The sequence below is a fragment of the Oncorhynchus gorbuscha genome, linkage group LG13 (genome assembly GCF_021184085.1).
Source record: "Oncorhynchus gorbuscha isolate QuinsamMale2020 ecotype Even-year linkage group LG13, OgorEven_v1.0, whole genome shotgun sequence".
NCBI classification, from domain to species: domain Eukaryota; kingdom Metazoa; phylum Chordata; class Actinopteri; order Salmoniformes; family Salmonidae; genus Oncorhynchus; species Oncorhynchus gorbuscha.
The window spans coordinates 15786524-15799630 of record NC_060185.1 but is presented as its reverse complement, the minus strand read 5'-3'; the positions used below and the strand labels follow the sequence as shown (position 1 = coordinate 15799630).

Below are 13107 nucleotides of genomic sequence, written 5' to 3'. Positions count from 1 at the left end.
AAATGGCCTTGGTAGACCTCATTCCTCTTCCCTACACCCCACTGTCCCTGGAGGTCATTCATCAGCATCCTCTTCTTCCAAATGGCCTTGGTAGACCTCATTCCTCTTCCCTACACCCCAATGTCCATGGAGGTCATTCATCAGCATCCTCCTCTTCCAAATGGCCTTGGTAGACCTGTGGTCAGTAGCTCCATTGTGGTTGGTCCTGTTGTGGTCAGTAGCTCCATTGTGGTTGGTCCTGTTGTGGTCAGTAGCTCCATTGTGGTTGGTCCTGTTGTGGTCAGTAGCTCCATTGTGGTTGGTCCTGTTGTGGTCAGTAGCTCCATTGTGGTTGGTCCTGTTGTGGTCAGTAGCTCCATTGTGGTTGGTCCTGTTGTGGTCAGTAGCTCCATTGTGGTTGGTCCTGTTGTGGTCAGTAGCTCCATTGTGGTTGGTCCTGTTGTGGTCAGTAGCTCCATTGTGGTTGGTCCTGTTGTGGTCAGTAGCTCCATTGTGGTTGGTCCTGTTGTGGTCAGTAGCTCCATTGTGGTTGGTCCTGTTGTGGTCAGTAGCTCCATTGTGGTTGGTCCTGTTGTGGTCAGTTGGTCCTGTTGTGGTCAGTAGCTCCATTGTGGTTGGGCCTGTTGTGGTCAGTAGCTCCATTGTGGTTTGTCCTGTTGTGGTCAGTAGCTCCATTGTGGTTGGTTGGGGTGTAGCGAGGTCTGCAGGGACTTCATGTCCCTGAGCAGTGTTAGACTTTTCCTGCTACGGTCCCCCGGTCGAACCTTGACCGCCCCGGCAGAGCGACCGCGCGTGGTCACTGTGGTGGTCACCTTCACCTCTCCACTTTGCCTCTGACGAGCATCTCTCCTAAACCTCTTCATCTACACAGAGACAGAAAGTGAGAAACAGTGGAAAAACTCCTTAATCAAATGTATGCATTTGTGGATATGTTGAAGGCAAAACCACAGTTACATAGTTCTTAGTCATCAAACTGTGTGTGTGTACCTGTGCTTGGTGTGTGTGTGTACCTGTGCTTGGTGTGTGTGTGTACCTGTGCTTGGTGTGTGTGTGTACCTGTGCTTGGTGTGTGTGTGTACCTGTGCTTGGTGTGTGTGTGTACCTGTGCTTGGTGTGTGTGTGTACCTGTGCTTGGTGTGTGTGTGTGTACCTGTGCTTGGTGTGTGTGTGTGTACCTGTGCTTGGTGTGTGTGTGGGTACCTGTGCTTGGTGTGTGTGTGGGTACCTGTGCTTGGTGTGTGTGTGTACCTGTGCTTGGTGTGTGTGTGTGTACCTGTGCTTGGTGTGTGTGTGTGTACCTGTGCTTGGTGTGTGTGTGTGTACCTGTGCTTGGTGTGTGTGTGTGTACCTGTGCTTGGTGTGTGTGTGTGTACCTGTGCTTGTGTGTGTGTGTGTGTGTACCTGTGCTTGGTGTGTGTGTGTGTGTGTACCTGTGCTTGGTGTGTGTGTGTGTACCTGTGCTTGGTGTGTGTGTGTGTACCTGTGCTTGTGTGTGTGTGTGTACCTGTGCTTGGTGTGTGTGTGTACCTGAGCTTGGTGTGTGTGTGTACCTGTGCTTGGTGTGTGTGTGTGTACCTGTGCTTAGTGTGTGTGTGTGTACCTGTGCTTGGTGTCTGCGTAGCTTGCTGATCTGCTCTGCTTTTCTCTCCATTCTCCTGAGTAGAGTCTCCTGTTCTCTCTCCACCCCTCTCCTCTCCCGCTCACACACACAGGTCTCAGCCTGCCGCACCAACTCCTGCTGCTCACTGACACACACACACACACACAACTGAGATAGCTATTCATGCTGAAACAAAGTCTCAGACTCTCTAACAGACAGACACACTCACAGACTCATGTGTCCCAGTTCATCCTGCAGGGCCAGCAGGAGGTCTGATAGTTCCTCCCCACAGGAAGAGGAGGAGCTGCTGCCATTGGCTGGCTGGGCCAGAGGGGTGTGGGAGAGGACTCGTGCGTTACATAGCTGGGGCTGATGCTGCTTCAGCAGGGAGAGAACAGACTGGACGTTGGCCCTGACCGAGTGACTGCACCCTACAGACTAGAGAGAGAGACAGAGAGAGATGACAGAGTGACTGCACCCTACAGACTAGAGAGAGACAGAGAGAGATGACAGAGTGACTGCACCCTACAGACTAGAGAGAGACAGAGAGAGATGACAGAGTGACTGCACCCTACAGACTAGAGAGAGACAGAGAGAGATGACAGAGTGACTGCACCCTACAGACTAGAGAGAGAGACAGAGAGAGATGACAGAGTGACTGCACCCTACAGACTAGAGAGAGAGAGAGAGACAGAGATGACAGAGTGACTGCACCCTACAGACTAGAGAGAGACAGAGAGAGATGACAGAGTGACTGCACCCTACAGACTAGAGAGAGAGACAGAGAGAGAGACAGAGTGACTGCACCCTACAGACTAGAGAGAGAGACAGAGAGAGATGACAGAGTGACTGCACCCTACAGACTAGAGAGAGACAGAGATGACAGAGTGACTGCACCCTACAGACTAGAGAGAGACAGAGATGACAGAGTGACTGCACCCTACAGACTAGAGAGAGACAGAGATGACAGAGTGACTGCACCCTACAGACTAGAGAGAGAGACAGAGAGACTGCACCCTACAGACTAGAGAGAGAGACAGAGAGAGATGACAGAGTGACTGCACCCTACAGACTAGAGAGAGAGACAGAGAGACTGCACCCTACAGACTAGAGAGAGAGACAGAGAGAGATGACAGAGTGACTGCACCCTACAGACTAGAGAGAGACAGAGATGACAGAGTGACTGCACCCTACAGACTAGAGAGAGAGACAGAGATGACAGAGTGACTGCACCCTACAGACTAGAGAGAGAGACAGAGATGACAGAGTGACTGCACCCTACAGACTAGAGAGAGAGACAGAGAGAGATGACAGAGTGACTGCCCCCTACAGACTAGAGAGAGATGACAGAGTGACTGCACCCTACAGACTAGAGAGAGATGACAGAGAGAGATGACAGAGAGACTGCACCCTACAGACTAGAGAGAGAGACAGAGAGAGATGACAGAGAGACTGCACCCTACAGACTAGAGAGAGACAGAGATGACAGAGTGACTGCACCCTACAGACTAGAGAGAGAGACAGAGAGAGATGACAGAGTGACTGCACCCTACAGACTAGAGAGAGACAGAGAGTGACTGCACCCTACAGACTAGAGAGAGACAGAGAGAGATGACAGAGTGACTGCACCCTACAGACTAGAGACAGAGATGACAGAGAGACTGCACCCTACAGACTAGAGAGAGAGACAGAGAGAGATGACAGAGAGACTGCACCCTACAGACTAGAGAGAGAGACAGAGAGAGATGACAGAGTGACTGCACCCTACAGACTAGAGAGAGAGACAGAGAGAGATGACAGAGTGACTGCACCCTACAGACTAGAGAGAGAGACAGACAGAGATGACAGAGAGACTGCACCCTACAGACTAGAGAGAGACAGAGATGACAGAGAGACTGCACCCTACAGACTAGAGAGAGAGACAGAGAGAGATGACAGAGTGACTGCACCCTACAGACTAGAGAGAGAGACAGACAGAGATGACAGAGAGACTGCACCCTACAGACTAGAGACAGAGATGACAGAGAGACTGCACCCTACAGACTAGAGAGAGAGATGACAGAGAGACTGCACCCTACAGACTAGAGACAGAGATGACAGAGAGACTGCACCCTACAGACTAGAGACAGAGAGACTGCACCCTACAGACTAGAGAGAGATGACAGAGAGACTGCACCCTACAGACTAGAGAGAGAGATGACAGAGAGACTGCACCCTACAGACTAGAGACAGAGAGACAGACAGAGAGACAGACTGCACCCTACAGACTAGAGAGAGATGACAGAGAGACTGCACCCTACAGACTAGAGAGAGAGATGACAGAGAGACTGCACCCTACAGACTAGAGACAGAGATGACAGAGAGACTGCACCCTACAGACTAGAGACAGAGATGACAGAGAGAGATGACAGAGAGACTGCACCCTACAGACTAGAGACAGAGATGACAGAGAGACTGCACCCTACAGACTAGAGAGACAGAGAGAGAGACTAGAGACAGAGATGACAGAGAGACTGCACCCTACAGACTGCACCCTACAGAGAGAGAGATGACAGAGAGACTGCACCCTACAGACTAGAGACAGAGATGACAGAGAGACTGCACCCTACAGACTAGAGACAGAGATGACAGAGAGACTGCACCCTACAGACTAGAGACAGAGATGACAGAGAGACTGCACCCTACAGACTAGAGAGAGAGATGACAGAGAGACTGCACCCTACAGACTAGAGAGAGAGTTGACAGAGAGACTGCACCCTACAGACTAGAGAGAGAGATGACAGAGAGAGATGACAGAGAGACTGCACCCTACAGACTAGAGACAGAGATGACAGAGAGAGATGACAGAGAGACTGCACCCTACAGACTAGAGAGTCAGTCTCTGGCATGTCTGTGTACAAAAATTTGTTCTGCATATATGATGTGCATATTCGTACCTTCCCTGCTACAAATGGGACGTCTCCTAGGCTCAGTCTGTAGTGTGGCTGTGTGTGTGAGGTCTGCTGCAGAACAGGTTTCTGGTAGAGCACACAAATTCACATCAGCAAAGGTGTTGTAGATATTGGTATGAATCAAAGGCTTTTTGGCCAATCAGATATGTGGCCTGAACAATTAGTTTAGTGTCTGTGTGAGAGGATGATCACGTCGACTGACATTCATCTCTAGCAGAAACACCAGCACCCAAAGGCTCATGGGAAGGCTGCTACCTTGGAGAGGTGTTTCTTCTCTCTGATTGTACTTCTGTCTTTGGGAAGGCGGGGCGACACAGACTGGATCAGGATACGATTGGCCTCCAGACCTGTCTGTAACTGAGGACCAGTGAGAAAACAGTGTGCAAAATAGTTGCAATTACACATCTCTAGAGTGTCTGTACCTGGTTGGCCTGTACCTGGTTGGCCTGTACCTGGTTGGCCTGGTCCTGTGTGTGTGTTGTGTGTGTTTGCGTGTGTTTGCGTGCGTGTACCTGGTTGGCCTGGTGTTGGACCAGTTTCCTCTGGTGTTCTTCTTGGAGCAGTTTCAGCTCCAACTCATGAATCTTCCTCTAAGACACACACATACAGACATCAGACCCACCATATCCTATTTGGGGTGAAAATGAGTTTGCGTGTGTGTGTGTGTTTGTGTACCTCTGCGTGGTTCTGTGTGCGGGTCAGTCTCTGGTATTCCTGCTCCAGTAGCTCCAGCTTCTCTAACTGGGCCTGGTGGGCGGAGTCAGGGGCGGGAGCAGCAGACCTGGTCATCTCCAGGGAAACCTGAAAGGGTCACTATGGTAACTGAGTGCTACCGGAGCATCATACATACAGCTAGAGATCCTGTCGTTAGCCTGTCTCTCTGGGTTAGCATAGATAATGCTAGGTAAGGCGTATGCTAACCTGGCGTTTGAGCAGGGTTGTTCTGTCGGCCTCTGCGTTGCGGACCATCTTCCTCATGTACTCCAGTTGTCTGTCCAACAGCTTACAGCGAGCCTCTGCTGCAGCCAGCTGAGTCACTAACACTGAGGGGACCGAGGGGAGAGAGACAGGTAGGGTGAGACAGGGAGGGTGAGACAGGGAGGGTGAGGCAGGGAGGGTGAGACAGGGAGCAGAAAGAGCATCTGTTTACTCTCAAACAAAACACTTACATATTTTGGAAAATGATCACGTCACTCACCTTGGTTGGGTTCTGACTGGTTGCTGGTCTCTCTCTCGTGTGTGTCTGTGGGTTTGTGTGTGTCTCTCAGTGTGTGTGTGTCACTCCTTAGGGCAGTGCGTGAGGTCTCTTTCTCCAGGCTGTGTAAACTCCGCTCCGTTCTGCCTCTCTCCAACTCCAGCTTCCTGATCTTCTCCTGTAGGTTCATCAGAGCAGACAGGATCGCACACACACACACACACACACACACACACACACACACACACAATAATCCTCTTTGATGATGAATATCGTACCATCATATCTTGCCTTATCTGTTATCCCACACACTCAGAGTTGAATTTATTCTCCACCAGACATTCATGAGTAAAAACTTTATCAGCGAGAACTTCATTCAGAAGAGTAGAGATGATGAGTACAGTGATAGAGAGATGGGTGAAGGTAGATTGATAGAGATGTGAGAGTGGGGATAGAGGGATGGCTGAAGGTAGGAGGATAGAGATGTGAGAGTGGGGATAGAGGGATGGCTGAAGGTAGGAGGATAGAGATGTGAGAGTGGGGATAGAGGGATGGCTGAAGGTAGATTGATAGAGATGTGAGAGTGGGGATAGAGGGATGGCTGAAGGTAGATTGATAGAGATGTGAGAGTGGGGATAGGGATGGCTGAAGGTAGATTGATAGAGATGTGAGAGTGGGGATAGGGGGATGGGTGAAGATAGAGATGTGAGAGTGGGGATAGAGGGATGGCTGAAGGTAGATTGATAGAGATGTGAGAGTGGGGATAGAGGGATGGGTGAAGGTAGATTGATAGAGATGTGAGAGTGGGGATAGGGGGATGGCTGAAGGTAGGATAGAGATGTGAGAGTGGGGATAGAGGGATGGCTGAAGGTAGATTGATAGAGATGTGAGAGTGGGGATAGAGGGATGGCTGAAGGTAGGAGGATAGAGATGTGAGAGTGGGGATAGAGGGATGGCTGAAGGTAGATTGATAGAGATGTGAGAGTGGGGATAGAGGGATGGCTGAAGGTAGATTGATAGAGATGTGAGAGTGGGGATAGGGGGATGGCTGAAGGTAGATTGATAGAGATGTGAGAGTGGGGATAGAGGGATGGCTGAAGGTAGATTGATAGAGATGTGAGAGTGGGGATAGAGGGATGGCTGAAGGTAGATTGATAGAGATGTGAGAGTGGGGATAGAGGGATGGCTGAAGGTAGATTGATAGAGATGTGAGAGTGGGGATAGGGGATGGCTGAAGGTAGATTGATAGAGATGTGAGAGTGGGGATGGGGATGGCTGAAGGTAGATTGATAGAGATGTGAGAGTGGGGATAGGGGGATGGGTGAAGGTAGATTGATAGAGATGTGAGAGTGGGGATAGAGGGATGGGTGAAGGTAGATTGATAGAGATGTGAGAGTGGGGATAGAGGGATGGCTGAAGGTAGATTGATAGAGATGTGAGAGTGGGGATAGAGGGATGGCTGAAGGTAGATTGATAGAGATGTGAGAGTGGGGATAGAGGGATGGCTGAAGGTAGATTGATAGAGATGTGAGAGTGGGGATAGAGGGATGGCTGAAGGTAGATTGATAGAGATGTGAGAGTGGGGATAGAGGGATGGCTGAAGGTAGGAGGATAGAGATGTGAGAGTGGGGATAGAGGGATGGCTGAAGGTAGATTGATAGAGATGTGAGAGTGGGGATAGAGGGATGGCTGAAGGTAGGAGGATAGAGTGAGAGTGGGGATAGAGGGATGGCTGAAGGTAGGAGGATAGAGATGTGAGAGTGGGGATAGAGGGATGGCTGAAGGTAGATTGATAGAGATGTGAGAGTGGGGATAGAGGGATGGCTGAGGTAGGATAGAGATTGATGGGGATAGAGGGAGATGTAGATTGATAGAGAGTGGGGATAGAGGGATGGCTGAAGGTAGATTGATAGAGATGTGAGAGTGGGGATAGAGGGATGGGTGAAGGTAGATTGATAGAGATGTGAGAGTGGGGATAGGGATGGGGATAGATTGATAGAGATGTGAGAGTGGGGATAGAGGGATTGATAGAGATTGATAGAGATGTGAGAGTGGGGATAGAGGGATGGCTGAAGGTAGATTGATAGAGATGTGAGAGTGGGGATAGAGGGATGGCTGAAGGTAGATTGATAGAGATGTGAGAGTGGGGATAGAGGGATGGCTGAAGGTAGATTGATAGAGATGTGAGAGTGGGGATAGAGGGATGGCTGAAGGTAGATTGATAGAGATGTGAGAGTGGGGATAGAGGGATGGCTGAAGGTAGATTGATAGAGATGTGAGAGTGGGGATAGAGGGATGGCTGAAGGTAGATTGATAGAGATGAGAGTGGGGATAGAGGGATGGCTGAAGGTAGGAGGATAGAGATGTGAGAGTGGGGATAGAGGGATGGCTGAAGGTAGGAGGATAGAGATGTGAGAGTGGGGATAGAGGGATGGCTGAAGGTAGAGGATAGAGATGTGAGAGGGGGATAGAGGGATGGCTGAAGGTAGGAGGATAGAGATGTGAGAGTGGGGATAGAGGGATGGCTGAAGGTAGATTGATAGAGATGTGAGAGTGGGGATAGAGGGATGGCTGAAGGTAGGAGGATAGAGATGTGAGAGTGGGGATAGAGGGATGGCTGAAGGTAGGAGGATAGAGATGTGAGAGTGGGGATAGAGGGATGGCTGAAGGTAGATTGATAGAGATGTGAGAGTGGGGATAGAGGGATGGCTGAAGGTAGGAGGATAGAGATGTGAGAGTGGGGATAGAGGGATGGCTGAAGGTAGATTGATAGAGATGTAGTGGGGATAGAGGGATGAAGGTAGATTGATAGAGATGTGAGAGTGGGGATAGAGGGATGGCTGAAGGTAGATTGATAGAGATGTGAGAGTGGGGATAGAGGGATGGCTGAAGGTAGGAGGATAGAGATGTGAGAGTGGGGATAGAGGGATGGCTGAAGGTAGATTGATAGAGATGTGAGAGTGGGGATAGAGGGATGGCTGAAGGTAGATTGATAGAGATGTGAGAGTGGGGATAGAGGGATGGCTGAAGGTAGGAGGATAGAGATGTGAGAGTGGGGATAGAGGGATGGCTGAAGGTAGATTGATAGAGATGTGAGAGTGGGGATAGAGGGATGGCTGAAGCTGATAGAGGTAGTGGGGATAGAGGGATAGAGATGTGAGAGTGGGGATAGAGGGATGGCTGAAGGTAGATTGATAGAGATGTGAGAGTGGGGATAGAGGGATGGCTGAAGGTAGATTGATAGAGATGTGAGAGTGGGGATAGAGGGATGGCTGAAGGTAGATTGATAGAGATGTGAGAGTGGGGATAGAGGGATGGCTGAAGGTAGGAGGATAGAGATGTGAGAGTGGGGATAGAGGGATGGCTGAAGGTAGGAGGATAGAGATGTGAGAGTGGGGATAGAGGGATGGCTGAAGGTAGGAGGATAGAGATGTGAGAGTGGGGATAGAGGGATGGCTGAAGGTAGATTGATAGAGATGTGAGAGTGGGGATAGAGGGATGGCTGAAGGTAGATTGATAGAGATGTGAGAGTGGGGATAGAGGGATGGCTGAAGATGTAGATTGATAGTAGATGATGAGAGTGGGGATAGAGGGATGGCTGAAGGTAGGGATGGCTGATAGAGATAGAGTGAGAGTGGGGATAGAGGGATGGCTGAAGGTAGGATTGATAGAGATGTGAGAGTGGGGATAGAGGGATGGCTGAAGGTAGGAGGATAGAGATGTGAGAGTGGGGATAGAGGGATGGCTGAAGGTAGGAGGATAGAGATGTGAGAGTGGGGATAGAGGGATGGCTGAAGGTAGATTGATAGAGATGTGAGAGTGGGGATAGAGGGATGGCTGAAGGTAGATTGATAGAGATGTGAGAGTGGGGATAGAGGGATGGCTGAAGGTAGGAGGATAGAGATGTGAGAGTGGGGATAGAGGGATGGCTGAAGGTAGATTGATAGAGATGTGAGAGTGGGGATAGAGGGATGGCTGAAGGTAGATTGATAGAGATGTGAGAGTGGGGATAGAGGGATGGCTGAAGGTAGGAGGATAGAGATGTGAGAGTGGGGATAGAGGGATGGCTGAAGGTAGGAGGATAGAGATGTGAGAGTGGGGATAGAGGGATGGCTGAAGGTAGATTGATAGAGATGTGAGAGTGGGGATAGAGGGATGGCTGAAGGTAGGAGGATAGAGATGTGAGAGTGGGGATAGAGGGATGGCTGAAGGTAGGAGGATAGAGATGTGAGAGTGGGGATAGAGGGATGGCTGAAGGTAGGAGGATAGAGATGTGAGAGTGGGGATAGAGGGATGGCTGAAGGTAGGAGGATAGAGATGTGAGAGTGGGGATAGAGGGATGGCTGAAGGTAGGAGGATAGAGATGTGAGAGTGGGGATAGAGGGATGGCTGAAGGTAGGAGGATAGAGATGTGAGAGTGGGGATAGAGGGATGGCTGAAGGTAGGAGGATAGAGATGTGAGAGTGGGGATAGAGGGATGGCTGAAGGTAGATTGATAGAGATGTGAGAGTGGGGATAGAGGGATGGCTGAAGGTAGGAGGATAGAGATGTGAGAGTGGGGATAGAGGGATGGCTGAAGGTAGATTGATAGAGATGTGAGAGTGGGGATAGAGGGATGGCTGAAGGTAGGAGGATAGAGATGTGAGAGTGGGGATAGAGGGATGGCTGAAGGTAGGAGGATAGAGATGTGAGAGTGGGGATAGAGGGATGGCTGAAGGTAGGAGGATAGAGATGAGAGTGGGGATAGAGGGATGGCTGAAGGTAGATTGATAGAGATGTGAGAGTGGGGATAGAGGGATGGCTGAAGGTAGGAGGATAGAGATGAGAGTGGGGATAGAGGGATGGCTGAAGGTAGATTGATAGAGATGTGAGAGTGGGGATAGAGGGATGGCTGAAGGTAGGAGGATAGAGATGTGAGAGTGGGGATAGAGGGATGGCTGAAGGTAGGAGGATAGAGATGTGAGAGTGGGGATAGAGGGATGGCTGAAGGTAGATTGATAGAGATGTAGGAGGAGAGTGGGGATAGAGGGATGGCTGAAGGTAGATTGATAGAGATGTGAGAGTGGGGATAGAGGGATGGCTGAAGGTAGATTGATAGAGATGTGAGAGTGGGGATAGAGGGATGGCTGATGGCTGAAGGTAGGAGGATAGAGATGTGAGAGTGGGGATAGAGGGATGGCTGAAGGTAGATTGATAGAGATGTGAGAGTGGGGATAGAAGGGATGGATGTGAGAGTGGGGATAGAGGGATGGCTGAAGGTAGGAGGATAGAGAGAGTGGGGATAGAGGGATGGTGAAGGTAGGAGGATAGAGATGTGAGAGTGGGGATAGAGTAGGATGGCTGAAGGTAGAGGGATGGCTGAGAGATGATAGAGAGTGAGAGTGGGGATAGAGGGATGGCTGAAGGTAGGAGGATAGAGATGTGAGAGTGGGGATAGAGGGATGGCTGAAGGTAGGAGGATAGAGATGAGAGTGGGGATAGAGGGATGGCTGAAGGTAGGAGGATAGAGATGTGAGAGTGGGGATAGAGGGATGGCTGAAGGTAGGAGGATAGAGATGTGAGAGTGGGGATAGAGGGATGGCTGAAGGTAGGAGGATAGAGATGTGAGAGTGGGGATAGAGGGATGGCTGAAGGTAGGAGGATAGAGATGAGAGTGGGGATAGAGGGATGGCTGAAGGTAGGAGGATAGAGATGAGAGTGGGGATAGAGGGATGGCTGAAGGTAGGAGGATAGAGATGTGAGAGTGGGGATAGAGGGATGGCTGAAGGTAGGAGGATAGAGATGTGAGAGTGGGGGATAGAGGGATGGCTGAAGGTAGGAGGATAGAGATGTGAGAGTGGGGATAGAGGGATGGCTGAAGGTAGGAGGATAGAGATGTGAGAGTGGGGATAGAGGGATGGCTGAAGGTAGATTGATAGAGATGTGAGAGTGGGGATAGAGGGATGGCTGAAGGTAGGAGGATAGAGATGTGAGAGTGGGGATAGAGGGATGGCTGAAGGTAGGAGGATAGAGATGTGAGAGTGGGGATAGAGGGATGGCTGAAGGTAGGAGGATAGATATGTGAGAGTGGGGATAGAGGGATGGCTGAAGGTAGGAGGATAGATATGTGAGAGTGGGGATAGAGGGATGGCTGAAGGTAGGAGGATAGAGATGTGAGAGTGGGGATAGAGGGATGGCTGAAGGTAGGAGGATAGAGATGTGAGAGTGGGGATAGAGGGATAGCGTTTAGCAGAGCCTCTGTTAATAGGCTGTGGTGTCATCTGCTGTTGCCATGGAGACCCGCCTCACCACACAACCACAATGGAAACTGTCTCACCCACACACAATTTGGTTCTAGCAGCAGTGCAGGTAGTGATTGGTTACCTGCACTGCTGCTTTCTGGGAATGCCTTGCTGGACAGTGTCTGGCAGGGTGTGTGTGTGTTGCGAGTTGTGAGTGTGTAGGAGGGTAGAGAGGTGTTGATGAAGGGGCGCCCTGCGGGGTAGTCTTTGTAGGAGGGTAGAGACAGAATGTCAGACATCACACCGACAGAGAGCTCCTGCAGACAGACAGAGACAGTCAGGGAACCACCATTTCTAACACCATGATATTACTGTTCCCAACACCAATAATATTATTCATATTACTACCAAACACTACAAACTGTCTCCCATTCTAATGATCGAGTCAATTCCTTAGGAATGTCCCCCAAAACAAAGGCCACACACTCCCCTCTACATCACCAATAGAATTATCTGGTACACAGCTACTAACGTTTAGTGGTGTTCAATTTAATTCAGTGTTGCACAGAAAGGCCGACTATGGTCACTCTCACTTTAACCATAACATTATTGACTAGCTCTTAGCTTAAAGCAAACTTCGCTTGCAAGCTAAGTAAAGACAAGAAGCTGTGTCAAATGGTTAACGATAGCTTGCTGAAAAACACCTAGTTGGATCTGAAGCAAACATGCAATGTACAATAGTTAACATTAACTAGCTAAACTTTACTCCATTAAAATGCAAGCTAAGTTAGCTGGCTAACTAGTCAAGACGGGTTTGTTGAGTTGGATAGCTAACGTTAGCCTGCTAGCTATGTTTACCTTCTCTCGCCCGACGGATGGTTTTGACACTCTCTCCATGGATGGCAACCAACCTGCCAGCCGAGCTAGCTACATGGCTAACGTTTTTATCCGTACGGTCTCTTCAATTCAGAACGAGCACATAAACATTAAATATAAAATGTCAAGGCAGCATTTTTACCATAATTTATGGGACGCAGAAAACAAAACACCGCGCGAAGACTGAACGCGGAAGTTCCCCTCGGCGCTACGTCGAGATGACGTCACACGGCGTACAGCGGCTCGGGCTTCTCTCCAAAATAC

At 49.9% G+C, this 13107-nt stretch overlaps 1 protein-coding gene across 2 annotated transcripts; it reads right to left on the bottom strand.

Moving 5' to 3' along the window:
* Positions 1-446: 446 nt before the first annotated feature.
* Positions 447-13063, bottom strand: cep57 (centrosomal protein 57). Of its 2 annotated transcripts, XM_046293749.1 has the most exons (12): positions 12826-13058; positions 12110-12284; positions 5750-5953; positions 5473-5594; positions 5227-5352; positions 5064-5141; positions 4807-4908; positions 4537-4617; positions 1830-2038; positions 1601-1745; positions 621-863; positions 447-568 (listed from the first exon to the last, which is right to left on the bottom strand). In XM_046293749.1, the coding sequence occupies exons 1-11, from the start codon at positions 12862-12864 to the stop codon at positions 663-665; spliced, it is 1482 nt and encodes a 493-aa protein (XP_046149705.1). In that variant the 5' UTR covers positions 12865-13058; the 3' UTR covers positions 447-568; positions 621-662. The 2 variants fall into 2 exon arrangements, with proteins under 2 accessions (XP_046149705.1, XP_046149706.1); XM_046293750.1 differs by lacking the exons at positions 447-568; positions 1601-1745 and having other exon boundaries at positions 725-863; positions 12826-13063.
* Positions 13064-13107: the final 44 nt, after the last annotated feature.